Raw genomic sequence first — 18,032 nt, 5'->3', positions numbered from 1 at the left:
CCTTTGAGAAGACATTGTTAATATAATGTGTTTGACATCAAGGTACATTATTTAAAATTTAATGTCATGAATTCTGCATACATATTTAATGAAAAAATAGATTTTATAAATGTCCTTCAGTAAGAAGGTATTGTGAATAGTCATGAAAACAAAATTATAATTACAGGACGTGTTCAAGGTGTAGTTATGATGTTCAAATATTAACAAATTATTTAACTTCTGTAGTATTCAGCTTTTTATCTATGAAATATGTCACTAGTGATGAATCATGCCTCACAGAATTATTTTATGGATTAAGTGAAACTATATATTAAAATATTTTATACTATCTCATATGCAAGTGTTATTACTATTCTATGACAATACAATATTTATTTCCAGTACATTTATTTCCAATTATCTTTTTAGTGAAAAAAATTTTTTTTCAAAAAAATGACAACTGCCACTGAATATTTATAGAGTCCCAGTATGGAAATTAGAGGTAATGGGAGTAATTAGCCATGTTTCTGGGAGAGCTTTGAATTTATTCCCCTTGTTAAGGGAATAAACCATATTTCTTCTTCTGTTTTCTTTACCCCATATTTGAACTTCCCTTTTCCTGTCTCTTTAAGAGTAAAGAAAGAGAAAATGGAGACCTCAGGAAAAGAGGAAGTAAAGCCATAACTTTTTCTCCTTTTTACCAACACAAAAAAAACCCTCAAACCCCATATTTGAATAAGGTAAAGCATTGGCTCATTAGATTATTACTTAATAAGTATTTGCACTAGTAGCATGTTAATATGTAAGACTTTTAAAGTGTTTGACATTTTCATGAAAAAGTGTATTTGGAAAATACACATCCACTAAATTGTAGTAAATTTGGAATTTACACATTTCCTAGGAGGTGTACTATTATCAGTCTTTGGAATCAATAGCTAAAAGCTTTAGAGGCACCATTAGATGAGGATATGAAGACTGGTGTTTTACAAATCTAAATCATTAGTGTTAAAGATTTTCTGTGGAAGAGAGAAAATTCCATGTTTCTATATGACAAAGCTAAACTATTGTTTCACAAGTCAGTTCATAAAAAATTAAATATTGATTGCTTTCTCTTTTTTTCTCACAGGTTAGTTGTAAAGTGTCTCAGTTCATTCATCTTTACCTGATAGGCTGTAACTACTTTTGGATGCTCTGTGAAGGCATTTACCTACACACACTTATTGTGGTGGCTGTGTTTGCAGAGAAGCAACACTTGATGTGGTATTATTTTCTTGGCTGGGGTAAGCACCATTACACATATCTGCTGACTCACCTTTTAAGAAAGCTTTTGGAAGATGCACAGTTTCTTTGTAATAAAAATATACATATTGATAATTTTAAACAAATCAGGTGATTAACCTTTGCTTATTGCTGTAAATGAAAATATTTAAACAAAGTACTACTAGCTTATTGTTTTCAGTAGTCGTAGGTTAATTAATAAACCAATTTTTTTTCCTATTTAATATTCCAATATGTTTCTTGCTGAACATGTAGTGACTAAAACAACAGAAGTAGAATCATCAATTATGGATCCAGTCTTGGCACTCTTCTGAATCTTTTTCCTCATGTGCAAAAATGAGAGTATATTAAGGCTAAACCAGCCTTAAAATTACATTCTAAAAATGTTTGTTTAAAAAAAAAGTTGCTTTATCATAATAGTAGAGGTATCAGTAATAGAATAAAAGTATACAAAAATTTAATTTTTTTCACAACATCTCCTGACAGGGCATTATTCACAAAGCAAACAATGATACACTTCTAGCATGTATTAAAAAAATAACTGGAATAATACAAAATACAAAATGCTGAAAATTAATTCAATAGTTTCTAAAAATATATCTGAAATTGTACTTTATCATCTGTCTATCTATTATCTGTGTATCATCTATCTATCTTCACCTGTCTATCTACCTACCTGTCCAGTCAGATAATAGATATAGACATGTAGAGGCATATGCACACACACAATCTTTAGGACATTCAGGTTACCTTTATAAAATATTCATTTCATGTTTGAAAGATGTTTTCGAATGCTAAAAACATGGAAAATTTCTGATATATAAACCAACACTCTATTCCTCGCTTCTTCACATAGTCAGCCTCAACTTCTTCCCACATCTGACCATCTACCAAATATTGACCAATTCTATCTCACAGAAAATACATGAATACTGAATTTCTTCTAAGTCTTGGGCCTTAGGCAGCACATTTGTGGACTTAGGCTCTGGATCCCACTGATTCAAAATGCCTTGTACTGGAAGAAAACATACACACACGTACATAAACCTGAAAATATAAATTGCTTAATACTTTACCATATTTATTGTTTGTCTATACAGATAATATTTACTTAGTCAACATATAGTGACCAGTTATTTTTGCTCCTAGAGTATATCTGAGTTTTACATTTTGTGGCATATCTTAGGAGTTCCATCTATGGAGAAAGTTGCCTATTTATTTTCTTTTTGTTACAGGATTTCCATTAATTCCCGCTTGTATACATGCTGTTGCTAGAAGCTTATATTACAATGACAAGTAAGAAAATTTCTCTTTCTGATTTCTATTGGAACTAATTATAACAAAAGTTTTCAACATAATTTCCCTGCTTTTTCCCATAGCTGCTGGATCAGTTCTGAAACCCATCTCCTCTACATTATCCACGGCCCAATTTGTGCTGCTTTACTGGTAGGTAATTAAAATTCTCCTTTTTTCCTTATTGTACATATTTCAACTTTATTTCCTGAATCAGCTGTACTAGGGTATCCTTCAGGAGACAAGTGGTCACAGACAATGTGCTCACAGTGTTTAATTGAAGAGGGTTTAATGAAGGTGTTTATTTGAGGTGTTGGCAGGAAGAGTAAAGGAACTAATTAATAAGGGATGGCGAGGCACCAGGTGCAACTGTGGGAAGCTGTTGTCAGTGCTGGACCTGAGCAGGGGACAAGAACAGTGTTACTGGAGTTGGGCAGGTATGGGGAGGGGGTGGCCTAACAGAAGCTCTGGTGCCTTGGGTAGAGGAACAGAGCCACTGCCAAAACCACAGCCTGGCAGCAGAAAAGGAGAAAGAAATACTCAACTTTTCTATTTCTCTGCTCTGATTTCCTGCTTCCTCCCATTGGCCAAATGCAGCAAATGTCAGAAGGCAAGAAAGCCAGGGCAATGGTGCGGTCCTCAGGGCACCTGAGAGCCTTCTGGGGCACAGAGCAGAACCCAGAAGAGCACAGGGTGGATCCAGTGAGTGGGAATGGGGCACCGGGAAAACAATAAGAGTAATATTCCAATAAAGAAAAGACTTCAATTTGGATTAAAAAAAAGAGTATTGCTTAAGCTATTTTTTTATTATTATAATGATCATCACTAATACAGGTGCACAAATTGAACATTTTTAAATGTAGTTGCAGGAAAACAAAAGTCACATTCAGTGTTTTATTACTTTCTTTCAATGGGAAAATAAATTAATCCAAATTAACATGCTTCCTCTTATGGAACATTAAAGACCTGAATGCAATTACAGTCTCTCAGACTGCAATTACAGCTGATATTTATTCATATTTAAAAAGAGAAAGGTGGTATGTTTCTCAGCCAAAATTCAAATCTTCCTAATCCTTGTTTTGAAACTTTTTTTAAGAGAAATATTCCTCTATTATTTTAATATATTTGCTGACTGCAACTTTGTATTTGGTTATTTTAGAACACTGTTCAAGCCATTCTCAAGTGTATCATTTTTGAGCCATTCTTAAAAGTGTGCAATAATGAAGTGGGTAAATTCTGGAGGCTGGTTGCCTATGCTTGAACTTTTCTTCCATCTCCTACTTGCTGGGTCACTTTAACCACTCTGCACCTCATAGACCTCATGTTTTAAAATAGAATGTAATAATAGAAACTTAATTTTTTAACAAGGAATTATATGAGATAATACAAAAAAAGTGGGTAGCTCATTGGTATAAAGCACATAGAAAGTGTCAAGTTTCTAATTTGTCCCTGGCCACACAAGACAGCCAGTTAAAAAAATCAACATAAGGAATTTATTTTATCTCTTATGGAATTTTAATCTATCTTAATGTGGACTTAAGTGAAAAGTTCAGAGGCAGAGCGTTTCCTTCACTTGCTCTCTGCACATACTAGCCACATGTGTGGCAGACTGTGTTTAAACTGTAACCTGAGAAGTCTTAGTTTTGTATTCTTTGAAAGAGCCAGCATTGAAACCTAGCTGGACCACTACTGCTGTGTATCTTAGGCCAAGTTCTGTTTTGTTTTGTTTTTAGCCTCGTATGCCTTTGTTTTCTCATCTGTGTTTATGGAATAATAAGAATAAATACCTCACAGGGTGTTGTAAGGATTAAATTAAAGGTATCCTGTTAAGCAACAGTGCCCAGACTATAAGACATTCTAGAAAAAATGCTTTAAAAAGTTTCTTCTCTTGTAGTTTCTACATATCATGATTCTGTTCTGAGAACAATTCAAGTAAATTAAGATGCATTTCTTGACCACTCAGGAGCTGACAGAACAAACACAAGGCAAGAACAAGAGATCTGACTCTGTAGAGGGGTATGTGATTCAAATACCTCAGTCAGAGAGTCTCAGGAAATTGGCAAAATCATGTAGTGCATGGAAAATATAACAGCAACTAACGCAATCTGTGGAAGAGCCTGTTCACATCATCTTTGGGAGAGAAGGGTAGATGGTACAGAGAGAAGGGTAAAATACCGCAAAGGAACACACCACATCAAGCTGCTCTGTAAGAAGGGAAGTGAAAATCCACCTTATTGACATAAAACTTTTTCTATTTTCTTCACCTAAAAGATTAGGAGCCTATTCTTCTACCAGAAAAAATGGTTCTGTTCTTGTTTTGTTTAAGCTTTAAGGCTCCTCTCTGACCCTGGCCATTTCCAAGGTCTTGGGAGGGGCTCTAGCAATTGTTTATATGTCACATTTTTTAGTATAATTTTTATAAAGATATTTCTACTGCAATCAGTTTCTTTCTACTCAGATTTCCTCTGTCACATTTCCCCTTGAGCAGGGTAGTAGTGGAGTGGCTACAGCATTTTTGAGATCCTATGAAGGGGAAGTTGAGGGAATACATTTAATTTGTGTTTAGTGAGAGATCGTCAGGTCTTTAGTGAAGAGTTAAGTGATTGCTGGAATGGTGGGACTAGCTTTGAGGAATCTTCCTCCTGCCACTGTGCTGAGTCACACTGCTTCCTGTCATGACCCTAGATGGTATCGTGATATGAAAACGCCCTCTTGTGCCTACCAGTCATGTGAACTTCATGGATGTTGAAGTAAAACAAGTTTCTTCTCTTCTCTTTAGCTAGGTTTCCTCTAAGACAGATGAGATTCAGATACAGTACATCTGAAATTTAATATTGTTCTGTTTTTATTGAAAATAAATGGAAGTATTTGCAGAAAATAAAGTAGGATGATTTTCTAATTTCCAGTTTCACATTTTAAATCAGACTTGCTATTTTGGGAGAAGTACTTTGTATTTAGAAATTTTTATATAATGGGTATTGTAAATCGCAACATTTCTACTGATTTTTAGAATTTATGATTTTTGCAAAAATTATAAAGATTATAAAATTTTCTGTATTCTAAATTTATAAGCAGATAAAAGGGCATTATTCTCTTACTTCGATGGGCTTCTATTAATCTCCATTTAGTCAAAGCTTTTAAAACAGCAGTGAATACTTCGGAAGGGAATATAGTAAGATGGGTAGAATAACAGCTGATGTGTTGGTTTGTCATGTTTCATTCTCACAGCTGTTGAAAAGGCTTACTCTGCTTTTGTCTTTAGCAGAGACATTGCTGTGTCTGTAACCATGCTGCTTTTCATAGATGTGTTTCCATCAGGATTATAGTGAGCTTCTTATTTTTGAAGCATATGTTCTACTGAATTCTCTAAGAATAGTAGTTAATATTTTTATGCCCAGTCATTTTCATAATACTTGCCTTAAACCAGCAAATGTATGTTATTTGTTCATTGTGTTCTATATTAAAGGAAATGCTACCATTATTTTTTTCAATTTATTTAAGTATGTGAATATAAATTATGTATCAATATGTAGTTTAAAGTCAGTAGTCAGGGTGAGAAAAAGGAAAGAGAATAGCGTAAGAGCTCTAAGGGGCTTTCCTGGAGTTAGTGTCTATAATCCTATGGAAGGCATAAGGAATGGGCACAGAGTAAATAGACAAAAGTAAGAGATACTTAACTGGATGAAGATAAGAGAGACAGTGGTATTCAGGGTAAGAAAGAACGAAAAGCAGAGAGAGAGATGTATTTCATCAGAATTCTGTCAGTTTCCTAACTTAGTTATCCACACTATATATTTGAAGTTTTATGTCTCCCTTTCAAAGAGAACGTTTTCTCTTGGAGAAAGCTGTTAACACATGGTAAATACGTAACTACAGAAAGTAATCAGAAGAAAGCCCTATCAGTGTCAAAATGTTTTATCTGTAGGATTATCTAGGTTAAATATAAACTGGCTTAATTGTATGATTCAGTCTCCTCATGAAGATAAAGATGATCACATTACGATCTTGGGGAGTTGTGTGGATTACTGTTACAAAAAGAAACACAGGAAAGATAAGCCAAAAGGTGAAAATGGCTATTCTTGTATAATATACATTTGGAAAGTACCAAGTTAGTCACCGATAAAAAGGAGACACTTAAAAAAATTAGCAGTTCTTATAAACAGTTCTTTCCTTTGAGCTGAAAATGTTCAAAAGCTTTAGTTTGGGACCATAGAAAAAATCTTAAAAACTGCATAAGAAAATGAACTGAGAAAAACCCTCAGGTATTCCTTAACTGAATGTGTTCCACAATAACTCTATCATAATTTTATTTTTCTAAACCCTAAGTACATTAAAATTGAAGTATTTGTTAAATAAATAAGTCACAATTCTAGAAATACAAATTAATATCTAAGGCAAATATTCTCTAAGTAGAACATATTCTTTTACATTGAGAATATTCTAAGATTTATAAAATCAAAGATCCTTCAATAATGCTTCTTAATATTAAATATGAAATAATTTTCATACATCATTTTTTCTTTTAGGTGAATCTTTTTTTCCTATTAAATATTGTACGTGTTCTCATCACCAAATTAAAAGTTACCCATCAAGCAGAATCCAATCTCTACATGAAAGCCGTGAGAGCTACACTTATCCTGGTGCCATTACTGGGCATCGAATTTGTGCTGATTCCATGGCGACCAGAAGGAAAGATTGCAGAGGAGATATATGACTACACCATGCATATCCTTATGCACTTTCAGGTTGGTGTCTTTGAATCAGGAAGGTAGCTTGCAAAATCTGGTATTAAATTTACATATAGTTTTGGTTTTATTTTTGACTACATGTGCAGGAAGTTGGTTACAAATAGTAAATTTTTTTCCATTTGGATCAGGTAACTCTATTTTTCTTTTACAGGGTCTTTTGGTTTCTACAATTTTCTGCTTCTTTAATGGAGAGGTATGGTGATTGACTTTACTTCTTTTATCATTTTATATTTGCAATATATTTTTTCTTTAAAAAAATTGTGACAGATTATAGATTCCCTAGGAATAACTATTTCTAATTCCATTTTTATCAGGAAAAAGAATCATAGAACCCCTTTCATGGATGTAACTTTCCTTCCCAAAAGCTTGGGTGATATTGGAGCTCAAGGCTATCTATTACATCAATGAGAAATTCAAACTCACTGAAATATTCCATCAATGACTTTTATTCATCTAATCTTTTACCTACCTTTTAAACTAATCCTATTAAGTCTGGATTTTAGCCTAGGTACAGTGCTAGGAAATTGTTAACCTCATAGAATATATGCTCTAATAGGAATTGGCATTTTGCTTTTCTCATTTTGACTTTCTTTCTTCCTTTCCTTCTTCCCCCCCGCCCCGCCCCTCTCTCTCTTTCTTTCTTTCTTTCTTTCTTGTCTTTTTCTTATCTTTCTCTTTTTCTCTTTGTTTCTCTCCCTTTCCCCATCTTTCCTCCCTCCCTCTCTCCCTCCCTTCCTTCCCTCCCTTCTTCTTTTTTTTCTCTCTCTCTCCTTTCCTCTTTCCTTCCCTCCCTCCCTTTCTTCCTTTCTTTTCTTTCTCTTTCTTTTTTTTTTTGCCTGTCCCACAATGTGGTCTTTAAAACCTGTTTTGTAGTGAATACAAATACATTTTTAAAAATTAAACGTTCAGTTATACAGGGAGGAGATGCAGTGGGTTAGGAATAGGAAATGTAGGGATAACAGAATGCTCTAATTTGTAACATAGCAATGTGCTCTTGAATATTTCAAGATTTTTATCCAAGGCTTTCCTAATTAGAAAGTTTCATGTATTTTAGAAACTGGTGCCATATTTCTTATGCATATGAATAGTGTTATAGTTCAGAGGTTTGAGCAATATTGGTTTAGCTCTTTATATGTTTTTAATCTACTTCACAAATTTAACCTGTTAGAGAATTTGGACAAAATTGTCTGAGAAACCCAGACAATAATTGAGTGAAATTCAAACACTTGGCAACTGTAAAGCTCACCACACTGCTTCAGATGGGAAACAGTTGGCATAATTTTATGAGAACTATAAAACAAATCCACATTGGAAATCACGTAAATGTCATAAAAAACTATAAAATATTGCTTTCATTAGCTTAAGTAATATTTTAATTCCTTCTCTTAATCATAAAATAAAATTTCATGTTTGATTTTTTTATTATAATTAAAACATTTTAGTTTTTAAAATATAGGTATTTATTTTATATATTTATTTATTTATAATGGGGCACAGAACTGTCAAATATTGTGGACTATGTTTCATATCTTTAAGTGGTGCTTCCATGATTCTTCTACTATACAAAGGACAAAGTCTTTAATCCATTTAGAGTTCACTTTTGTGTATGGAGTTAGTAATCCAGTTTTATTCTCATGCATAAATCTGTCCAGTTTTCCCAGCGCCAGTTATTGAAGAGACTGTTTTTTCCACATCATGTATTCATGGCTCCTTTGTCATACATTAATTGACTACATATGCGGGTTTATTTCTGTGCCCTCTATTCTGTTCCTTCAATCCATGTGTCTCTTCTTATGCCAGTACCATACTGTTTTGATTATTATAGCTTTGTAGTAGAGCTTGAAGTCAGGGAGTGTAATACCCCTAGCTTTGTTCTTCTTTCTTAAGATTGCTTTGGCTGTTTGGGGTCTTTTGTGGACCGATATAAATTTTAGGATTATTTGCTCTAGTTTGTTGAAGAGTGCCATAAGTATTTTGATAGGGAATGCATTGAATCTGCAGATGGCTTTGGTCAGGATAGCCATTTTGACAGTATTAATTCCTCCAAACCATTAGCATGGGATAGATTTCTTTGTGTCTTCTTCAATTTCTTTCATCAGTGTTTTATAGAATAGATCTTTTACCCCCTTGGTTAAGTTTATTCCTAAGCATTTTATTTTTCTATGCAATTTTAAGAGTCACTGTTTTTTTTTTTTACACCAATGAGAAGTATAGACAGAGAATGCTATTAGGAAGAACACATAAATCATTTGTTTTGATAATAAAATTTAAATAACATTTATTATGTAAAGTACTATTTACTGCCTGTGTAGGATTTTGTAACTAAATTTATAGAGAGAGATGAAAAACATGCCAAAAAATGCCTGAAATATGAACAGTACATCTCTGCATCTTCAGGAACAAATTTGTTTTTTATAAAGGGTAATTTTCAAATGCAGAAAATATAATCACTACCAAAATATTTTGTGATTGGAGGCAGTGCAAAAGACAGTCACTGACAGAGCAATGCATTTCAACCTCAAAGATGTCATTTTGTTCCTGTCTATAATACCTTGGGAAATACTCTGAACTTGCCAGAGTCTCAGTGCCTGCTTTTATTAAAGGGAAACAAAAGCAAGTTCCTTACACAAGTCTCACAAGAATTAACATTAGCTAGGAATCTAAAGTGTTTAGTGCCATGCTTCACCCTCCAAAGATACTCAGTGCATTATAGATTCCTTATTAGATTTGTCAAATCACTCAATTTCAAAAATTCACATACAAATGGGAACATTAAACATATTGGAATCATATTTCAAATTGGCCCTTTTATTTAAAAAGGGTGCCCTGGGAATATCTAACACATGCCTAACACTCTTATTGTACTCCATGTGTATAAGCAAAAGAGACATAGACTTTGATCTGCCATGTCCTGAAACTGAGAAAATTTTGGCAGTAGAAAATTACAATAATACAAAATCTCTGAGCCAAGTTGTTGCCAAATTCTTCAGTTCTTCACAGCATCTCCAATATCTGTCCCCTCATCTTTAAAAATACAATCCTTCTTTGTGGATGATTCATTTCTCATCTTAAGAAATACTATAATCCCTCCTTTTTTGTCTCTTTGCTTCTTAGTTTTTCCCAGTGTCATAATAAGAACACACAGCTGCCAAATTCATTTTGTGTGGTTCCAACTATGTCACGTACTTCTTAAAATCATTTGCTTAGGCTTCAGTTTCCTTCTTGCTTTCCACATTAGATCAAATAGCTTGCCTTTAGCTTAATCTCTTTCTCTTTTTTTACTTTCACATTTTATTTATTTTATTTCTTAGCCAAAATATTTCTATTTGTATTTCTCACTAGTTAAAGAACTGTGACTTGACAAGTGCTCAGGCACATTCATCTCATCTCTATCCCACTCAGACACAAAAGTGCATGTTAACATAAACTAGGAACTCTAGTCATGAACTAGTTTACATAAACTAAGCCCTCAGAAGTGCCCTCCATAATCTCATGGGTATGTTTAACACACCTGATTATAGATATTTTTATAATGGGAACAAAAAGGGTTGTTGAAAATAACTGAACCCATATTCTGTAATAAGAACTAGGTAGAGATTTTAGAGGAAGCTCTATTAAATATCTTCTAATTGATTTAGGTTAAAAAGTAAAGAGTTGGAAAAAAAAAGTGTAGAGTTGGTTCCTTATCAGGTGTTAATGGGCATATAAAGTTGTAATGTTATATTCTAAATAGTTAGCCTTACTATTTATAACACACATGTAAAACAATGAAAAACATTTCATTTCTGTAATAACACCAGGCTGTCTTCCCTTACCATGGCAATTTTCCTTGTTATCTTTACCTTAATTTTCTCTCATTAAAAATTTATAAAAATTGGTGCCTTTAATGTTCTGTTTAACAGATGTGATATTATACTAAAGAAGCACATAAAAGTATAACATTGTTATAGAGAATGATATAAACAATCAGATGTCTACAAGGTCTGTGTGTCTTGGGTTCCTTTTTAATTTCACTAAATAAAACCCCATATTTCAGGAATTTAGCTTTCCATGTTTTTTCTGATATTTAAATGAAGAGAAGGAATAGGATGATGACTGAAATCAAAGTAGATAATACAAGAGTACACAGGTATTTTAAAACCCATTTTAACTGTTAGAATTGAATTTAAGCTTTCCTTTTTAAGACTATCAGTATTACATTCACAGCTAAGATATTTCTTCCTGTCAGCTTCTTCCCAACATTTATGTGGAATCTTTTGTACAAAGCTACATTCCACTTCCTGTCAACCAGAAACTCTATGATATATGTACTCAATCAGTTCAGCATATAGTAACAAAGTAAGGAGAAATAAATTCTGCATAGAAATCAGCATCAAAAACAATTCCCATCAGAAATATATCTGGATAACTGGCTAAAAGTTATTTTTGTATTAAGTCTCTGAATATTTATTTAAAAGTCATAATAGAAAGCCATTCTAATTGTCAGTAGCTTATGTTCTTGAAGATATTATACATATGCAGACATTATTTTTAAATTACCTGAGTATATTATTCAGAAAACTTAGAAATGTATCATTAAACATTGAGGGAAACTAAGTATAGTTTTTTGTAACATATATATATTTATTGTCCTATAAATAGTTTTTCTAAAGAAAATTTACATGAATGTAAATTATTTCCTTTAGAGTTAACATATACAAATAATCTTGAAAGTCCTGAAATTCTGAATTTTGTAACATAATTTTCAAAGCCAATTTATTGCATTTATAAATCATAATTTTTAAATTATAGAGAAAAGCTGCCTGAAATTCTAGTAACTAATTTTGAATTCTAACTAACAAAACTCATTGAGTTTATATTTGTTTCTTTTCTTGATCTGTTAGACAAGAAAATAAAGATTTAAATAAGCCAATCCTATTTTAAAGCTTGATATCAATATTAAGTATTCACATGAATATAGTGAATAAAAAGTTGAGGGATTCAATATAGTTAGTTGAAAGTTAAACAGTTATTCCATGAGTATGTTTGTAGCACATGAATTATTGGAAAATTGCTTTTAGATGCTCAGATTCCCTTTGAGGAAACAATCATAAGGTCAAAGAGCAGTAGACAGCTTGGGAAGACAATTCAAAGCTATACACACTTTGGAAAGACATAGGTTAGGTCAGAGGGATATGGCTAATCAATCTCCTTGTAACCTACAAACAAATGGCCCCAAGCTGTCTGCTCACTCATCAGACACCTAGAAATGTCCAGGTTGTGAGTTGGTGATATATATATAAATATTCTCATTTGTGCTCACTATGTATGAAGAAAATCACCTTAGTGTCCTAGGTTCAATTAAAACCAAAGTCACTATATACGGCCTACCTAGTCCTGACCTGTAGTCCCAAACAGAGAAGAAGGAAGAGTTATTAAACTTCAGATTTATCCAGAATAGGGGGATACAAATATAAAAAAAATAGAGTGGTGACTTTTCTACACTTTCTTGTCTCTGGATAGTAAGCTCCATGAGGACAAAAACCCTGCTTTTTTTTTCCTTCAAAACATAGCACAAGACCTGGCATGTGGTAATCACTCAGTAATAGGTTGCGGCTGCTAATAATGATGATGGCTTATATTCCCTGTAACCCTAACTTCTTTTCTCTCTCTTCGCACTTCTTTTATACTCATTAATTATGTGCTTATTGTATTAAGGAAGATATTGATATAAAACTATAAATTTTGCGCATGCAAGTTTGTAAGTGGGAATCTGGATTAGCTATTAGTTTGACAATATATTCATATTTATTATTAAAGCACTGAAGATAAGATGGAAAAATATTAATGGGATCTAGAAGTGCAGAGTAATTGCAATTTCCTAACAAAACTAGTTTATTCAATTTAATTCATATCATGCTTTTGTTTTATTTAAAAGCTTTTCTCCATAATTTATTTTATTATAATATTAAACATGAGATCTTCATTTCAAATAATGTATGCTTTTTTCCTTTCTGTTTCTTTTTTGACTGATAGGTTCAAGCGATTCTGAGAAGAAACTGGAATCAATATAAAATCCAATTTGGAAACAGCTTTTCCCATTCAGATGCTCTCCGTAGTGCATCTTACACAGTGTCAACAATCAGTGATGGTACAGGTTATAGTCATGACTGTCCTAGTGAACATTTAAATGGAAAAAGCATTCATGATATTGAAAATGTTCTCTTAAAACCGGAAAAGTTATATGATTGATAATAGAGGGAGTATTGCTTAAGCATTTTTGCCACTCCTAACTCAAGGACTTGGATCCATGACTAAACAACCAGAGGACTTCAATATTACGTGTATTTCTTAAATGCCACAAAGAAAACATGAATTCAGTAGTGTGTTGAGAAAGGTTTAACAACTAGTTCTGTGGGAGAAAAAAAGCCCTAATTTGTACTATTTGCCAGTTTCTATGGAGTAAATTATCTCACCATAGCTATTTCAAGCTATCACCTTGACATCACTGAATGGAGAATTGGGAAAAGATGAGCACAGTCCATTTGTAGACTGATGTGAGCGAGCTCCAGCACACCACTGCATGAACTCACAAAAGAGTAAGACTGAAAGTTCACAAACATTGGGCATAATTCTACTCTTGTTGGCTCAAGAGACCTGTCTAAGGCCTATAGACTTGGAGAGGAAATTGCCTTTTCATTTCTTTGTTTTTAAAATCTTTTATCCCATATTCATTGGTGCAGTTGATTTTTTTTGCTCAGAAAGTATCCTAGCCCTTTTTATATTTACTCTTTCAAATGGACCAGACAGAGAGTTAATTTTCCTGTTGGCTTTTCCTTTTGTCCCCAAGAAATGCAACTGAGCAGAATTGCTATTAGCTACTCATTTACTGATACATCATAGTCATACCTTGTGTCATATCCATTTTTGAGACTTGATGAATAGGATGTATGATATGCAGTCTACTTTGATGCTGTTAGGGAGACATGTTGGTTGATACTACAGAACACCTTGTCAGCCACTTCCCTATCTTACGACACAAATGGGAGGGAATCAGTTTCCCTGTATCTGTAAATAAAAACTTTTTCCCCTTCCATTTCTACTGTGTAGACAAATTAGCAGTTATTTTACATGAAAGGAATCAATGAAGGATCTTATTTTCTGGGAAGTTTGTAAAAAAAATTGTTGCTAAGAATTAGCTTGTAAATATTCTGTTAATCTGTTGTATAGTCTCATATCAAATACATACAATTCAGGTAAATTTCTAAAAAAACAAATACATAATGAACAATGTATGCATATTAATATCTGATACTGTGTCTGGGCTGGTTTTATAATAAAATAGAGTCTGGAATTCTATGTTTGCTAAATATTTTAAAGACAACCAGATGCCAGCATCAGAAGTTTGTTTGAGAACTAAGAGAACAAAAGTATCTATGATAAGATGAAAAATATTTATTAAAAAAGTTAAGTCCATTATTTTATTGAGTATTTTAGCTTTGGTGATTCATACTTTAATAATAGGTATGTTTGACATATTTCTACTTTTATTTTGACGATGAACTTGTATTCTAATCCAGAAATTTTAAAAGACTCCTACTATATACTAAGTGCCAAACTGCTACTCTTATGATCTTTACCCAACTAAAAATATTGCTTTTCTGACTTTTACTGTATGAAGATATGTAGGTTTGGAAATGTTCCAGGCTATTTTTTAAAAACTTGAGGAATACAATATATATCATATACAATATTTTAATATAGTGATTATGATCATATGATAATAGAAATCAGTGAAAGACTTGAATATATCAATGAGGAAGAACTGTGGTCAGAACGTTTATGTAATAATTACATTAAGATGGAAGAAAGCATTGCTAATGAATTTAAGTGACATTTAAATGCAACTCAGTTTCTCTAATGTTATTTTCCACTGGAATTTCTGAAAAACAGAAATGACTTCAATTAGTAAAAGTCAGTTTGGAAACAAGTCATTATGTGTATGTGTTTTTCCATTGTGTCAATTTTCTTAAAATGGATTAAACTAATGACTAAGTTATCATAGACTGTTTCTTAAGCTGTCAATAGATGGTGACTTGAGAAGGCACTTAAAATTCTCCAGGAAAATTACCTAAATTTGTTGGCAGCCGCGCTCAGAAAATAGCGCCCCATGCAGGGCAGCCGGAAGGCCCCGAACTTCCTAATGACAAATCATCCCACACCACTAAACTACATGCTAATTGCGCCTTGGCATAAGGACCAATGAGACCCACCAAATGGTTATGCTAATAAGGCATATGGAGCCGCACCAACCAGGTCAGAGCATGAGAACTATATAAGCAAGCCTCTCCTTCCCCTCTGGGTCCTGCCCAACTCATTTGTTTCACAAAGAGCTGAAGAATAAAGCTTTCTGCAGAAGAATCCTGCTGTTGTTGCATGCTGTTCTTGCCGGCGAGGACAGGGCACGCGACAAGTGGTGCCGAAACCCGGGAACCAGAACATCACCGGCACAGGGAGGACCCTTCAGACATCTGGAGAGGATTCAGAACTGCAGGTCAGAAGAAAGCCCGGAGGGGTAAGTTCCGAGAGGCCCCTGCTTTTTAGGATGATGGTTGATGGTTCTCTGTAAATAAGGAGGCACCATGGGGAATGCACCGTCATTAGTCACGGCGCTGCAGACAGCTCTCAAAGAGCGAAACTTGAAGGTCTCCAGCAAAGTCTTAGGATCTTTTGTGAAGGAGATAGACCGTGTGGCCCCCTGGTTCATTTGTTCAGGGTCCCTCTCAATCCCGAGCTGGGACAAACTGGGGAAAGATCTTGATAGAGAGGAGGAGGAGGGTAGCCTGAGGGGAGGCACCAGGCCCCTCTGGAAACTGATTAGAGCTTGTCTGCAAGATGAGAGATGTGAAAAGGTAATAAAAGAAGGTCAGAGAGCATTGACAGATATCCAAGAGAGCATGTCAGAAACGGAACGGGAAACAGAGAGCGCGCGCGGCCAAAAAGAGGCCACAAAAACGAAGGTAAAGAAACCTCAGAGTGAGGGAGAAAGCCCGCCTAGGGCAAAAGCGAAAGAGCCCCGAGAAGCGAGTGACAATCGCCTCGGAGAAAATAGTAAATACCCCTGGAAAGAGTTGAGGGACCTCCAACTCTCCAATAGGGAATCTGAGGAGGAATTAACGTCCGCAGAGGAAGGGGAAGAAAATAAAACCGCAGAGTGTAGAAGTAAGGGAACCAGCAAAGTTGAAAAGCGGACCAAGGAAAAAATGAAAGCAGGGTGTCCCCCGACGCCCTTTGCCCCGCCACCTTACGTGAGTGGCGCACTCTCCTTTTGCCACCCAGATACTCTTCAGGCAATTAGACAAATGTTTCCTGTATTTGAGGATAACGGTGTACGCTCTCACCAGCCCCTGAGCCATAAACAAGTTAAGGAGTTAGCAGAATCCGTTCGGGCTTATGGAGTCAGTGCTAACTATACCATAGCACAAGTTGAGAGATTAACAGAGACAGCCATGACACCCGCAGACTGGCAATATGTAACTAAGGCATGCCTTTCTAGTATGGGGCAATACATAGAATGGAAGGCATTGTGGCATGATATCAGCATGACCCAGGCACGCGCAAACGCGGCCGAAGGACAGCCTGCATGGTCATATGATATGCTGACGGGCCAAGGACAGTGGGTAGCCGACCAGACCGCCTTCCCCTTACAGGTATATGCACAAATAAACACGTGCGCCGCCAAGGCATGGAAAGCCCTCACCAACAAAGGAGAAGTATCAGGCAATTTGACAAAAATTATTCAGGGGCTGAGCGAGCCATTTTCTGACTTTGTCGCTCGTATGATAGAGGCCGCAGGCAGAATATTTGGAGATCAGGAACAAGCAATGCCCCTAGTGGAGCAATTAGTGTTTGAACAATGTACCAAGGAATGCAGACAGGCGATAACACCCTGGAAACAAAAAGGGATACATGCCTGGTTGAAAGCCTGTAGAGAAATAGGAGGGCCACTCACCAATGCGGGCCTAGCCGCAGCCATATTACAGAGCCACAAACAAGCCAGGATCACTAACAGAAGTATCAAATGCTTTCAATGCGGGAAATTAGGACATATAAAGAGAGAGTGTAGGAGCCCAGCTTCAGAACAAACAACCCAAAAGACCCCTGAATTGTGCCCTAAGTGTAAGAAAGGCAGGCATTGGGCTAATGAGTGCCGGTCTATTAAAGATATAGAAGGGAAACCCTTAGAGTTGCCAAAAAACGCCCAGAGGGGCCCCCGTCACCAGGGCCCGCAAATATATGGGGCAACCAGCACGCAAGTGTCATTCGGGAACAACCAGGCCCCCCAAGGAGAGCCACTTCAGGTTCCGCGGGATTGGACATCCGTGCCACCACCAGAATAGTGTTGACTCCACAGATGGGAGTTCAGCCTATCCCTTCAGACTTTAAAGGCCCCCTACCACCAAATACCATTGGGTTACTCCTAGGGCGCTCTTCTGCTGCATTGAAAGGCCTGGTAGTTCATCCCGGAGTCATAGATCAAGATTATGAAGGACAGGTAAAAATCATGTGTTCGGCTCCCAGAGGAATCTATCCTATATCCCCGGGAGACCGCATAGCCCAGCTCTTAGTTTTACCTAGTCTCCACGCCAATTATCCTGCTACCAACACGGAGAGGGGAGAAAGGGGCTTCGGCTCCTCTGACTGGGATTCAGCCTTCATAGTATTAGATTTAGCAGACAGACCAAAATTAACTCT

General features: G+C 35.3%; 1 protein-coding gene across 4 annotated transcripts in view; it reads left to right on the top strand.

The window, feature by feature from the left end:
- CALCRL (calcitonin receptor like receptor) overlaps positions 1 to 15,271 on the top strand; it is a 105,329-nt gene extending 90,058 nt beyond the window's left edge. For all 4 annotated transcript variants that reach the window (XM_037000368.2, XM_073218553.1, XM_037000366.2 and 1 more), the window contains 6 exons: positions 1,106 to 1,259; positions 2,493 to 2,553; positions 2,637 to 2,703; positions 7,077 to 7,295; positions 7,450 to 7,491; positions 13,314 to 15,271. In XM_037000368.2, the coding sequence (XP_036856263.2) occupies positions 1,106 to 1,259; positions 2,493 to 2,553; positions 2,637 to 2,703; positions 7,077 to 7,295; positions 7,450 to 7,491; positions 13,314 to 13,529 (759 nt within the window). In that variant the 3' untranslated portion in view covers positions 13,530 to 15,271. The remainder of the gene's footprint in view (positions 1 to 1,105; positions 1,260 to 2,492; positions 2,554 to 2,636; positions 2,704 to 7,076; positions 7,296 to 7,449; positions 7,492 to 13,313) is intronic.
- Positions 15,272 to 18,032: the final 2,761 nt, after the last annotated feature.

The sequence above is a fragment of the Manis javanica genome, chromosome 12 (genome assembly GCF_040802235.1).
Source record: "Manis javanica isolate MJ-LG chromosome 12, MJ_LKY, whole genome shotgun sequence".
Taxonomy (NCBI): Eukaryota; Metazoa; Chordata; class Mammalia; order Pholidota; family Manidae; genus Manis; species Manis javanica.
The sequence above is the reverse complement of the archived record's forward strand: the minus strand, read 5'-3'. Positions and strand labels throughout refer to the sequence as shown.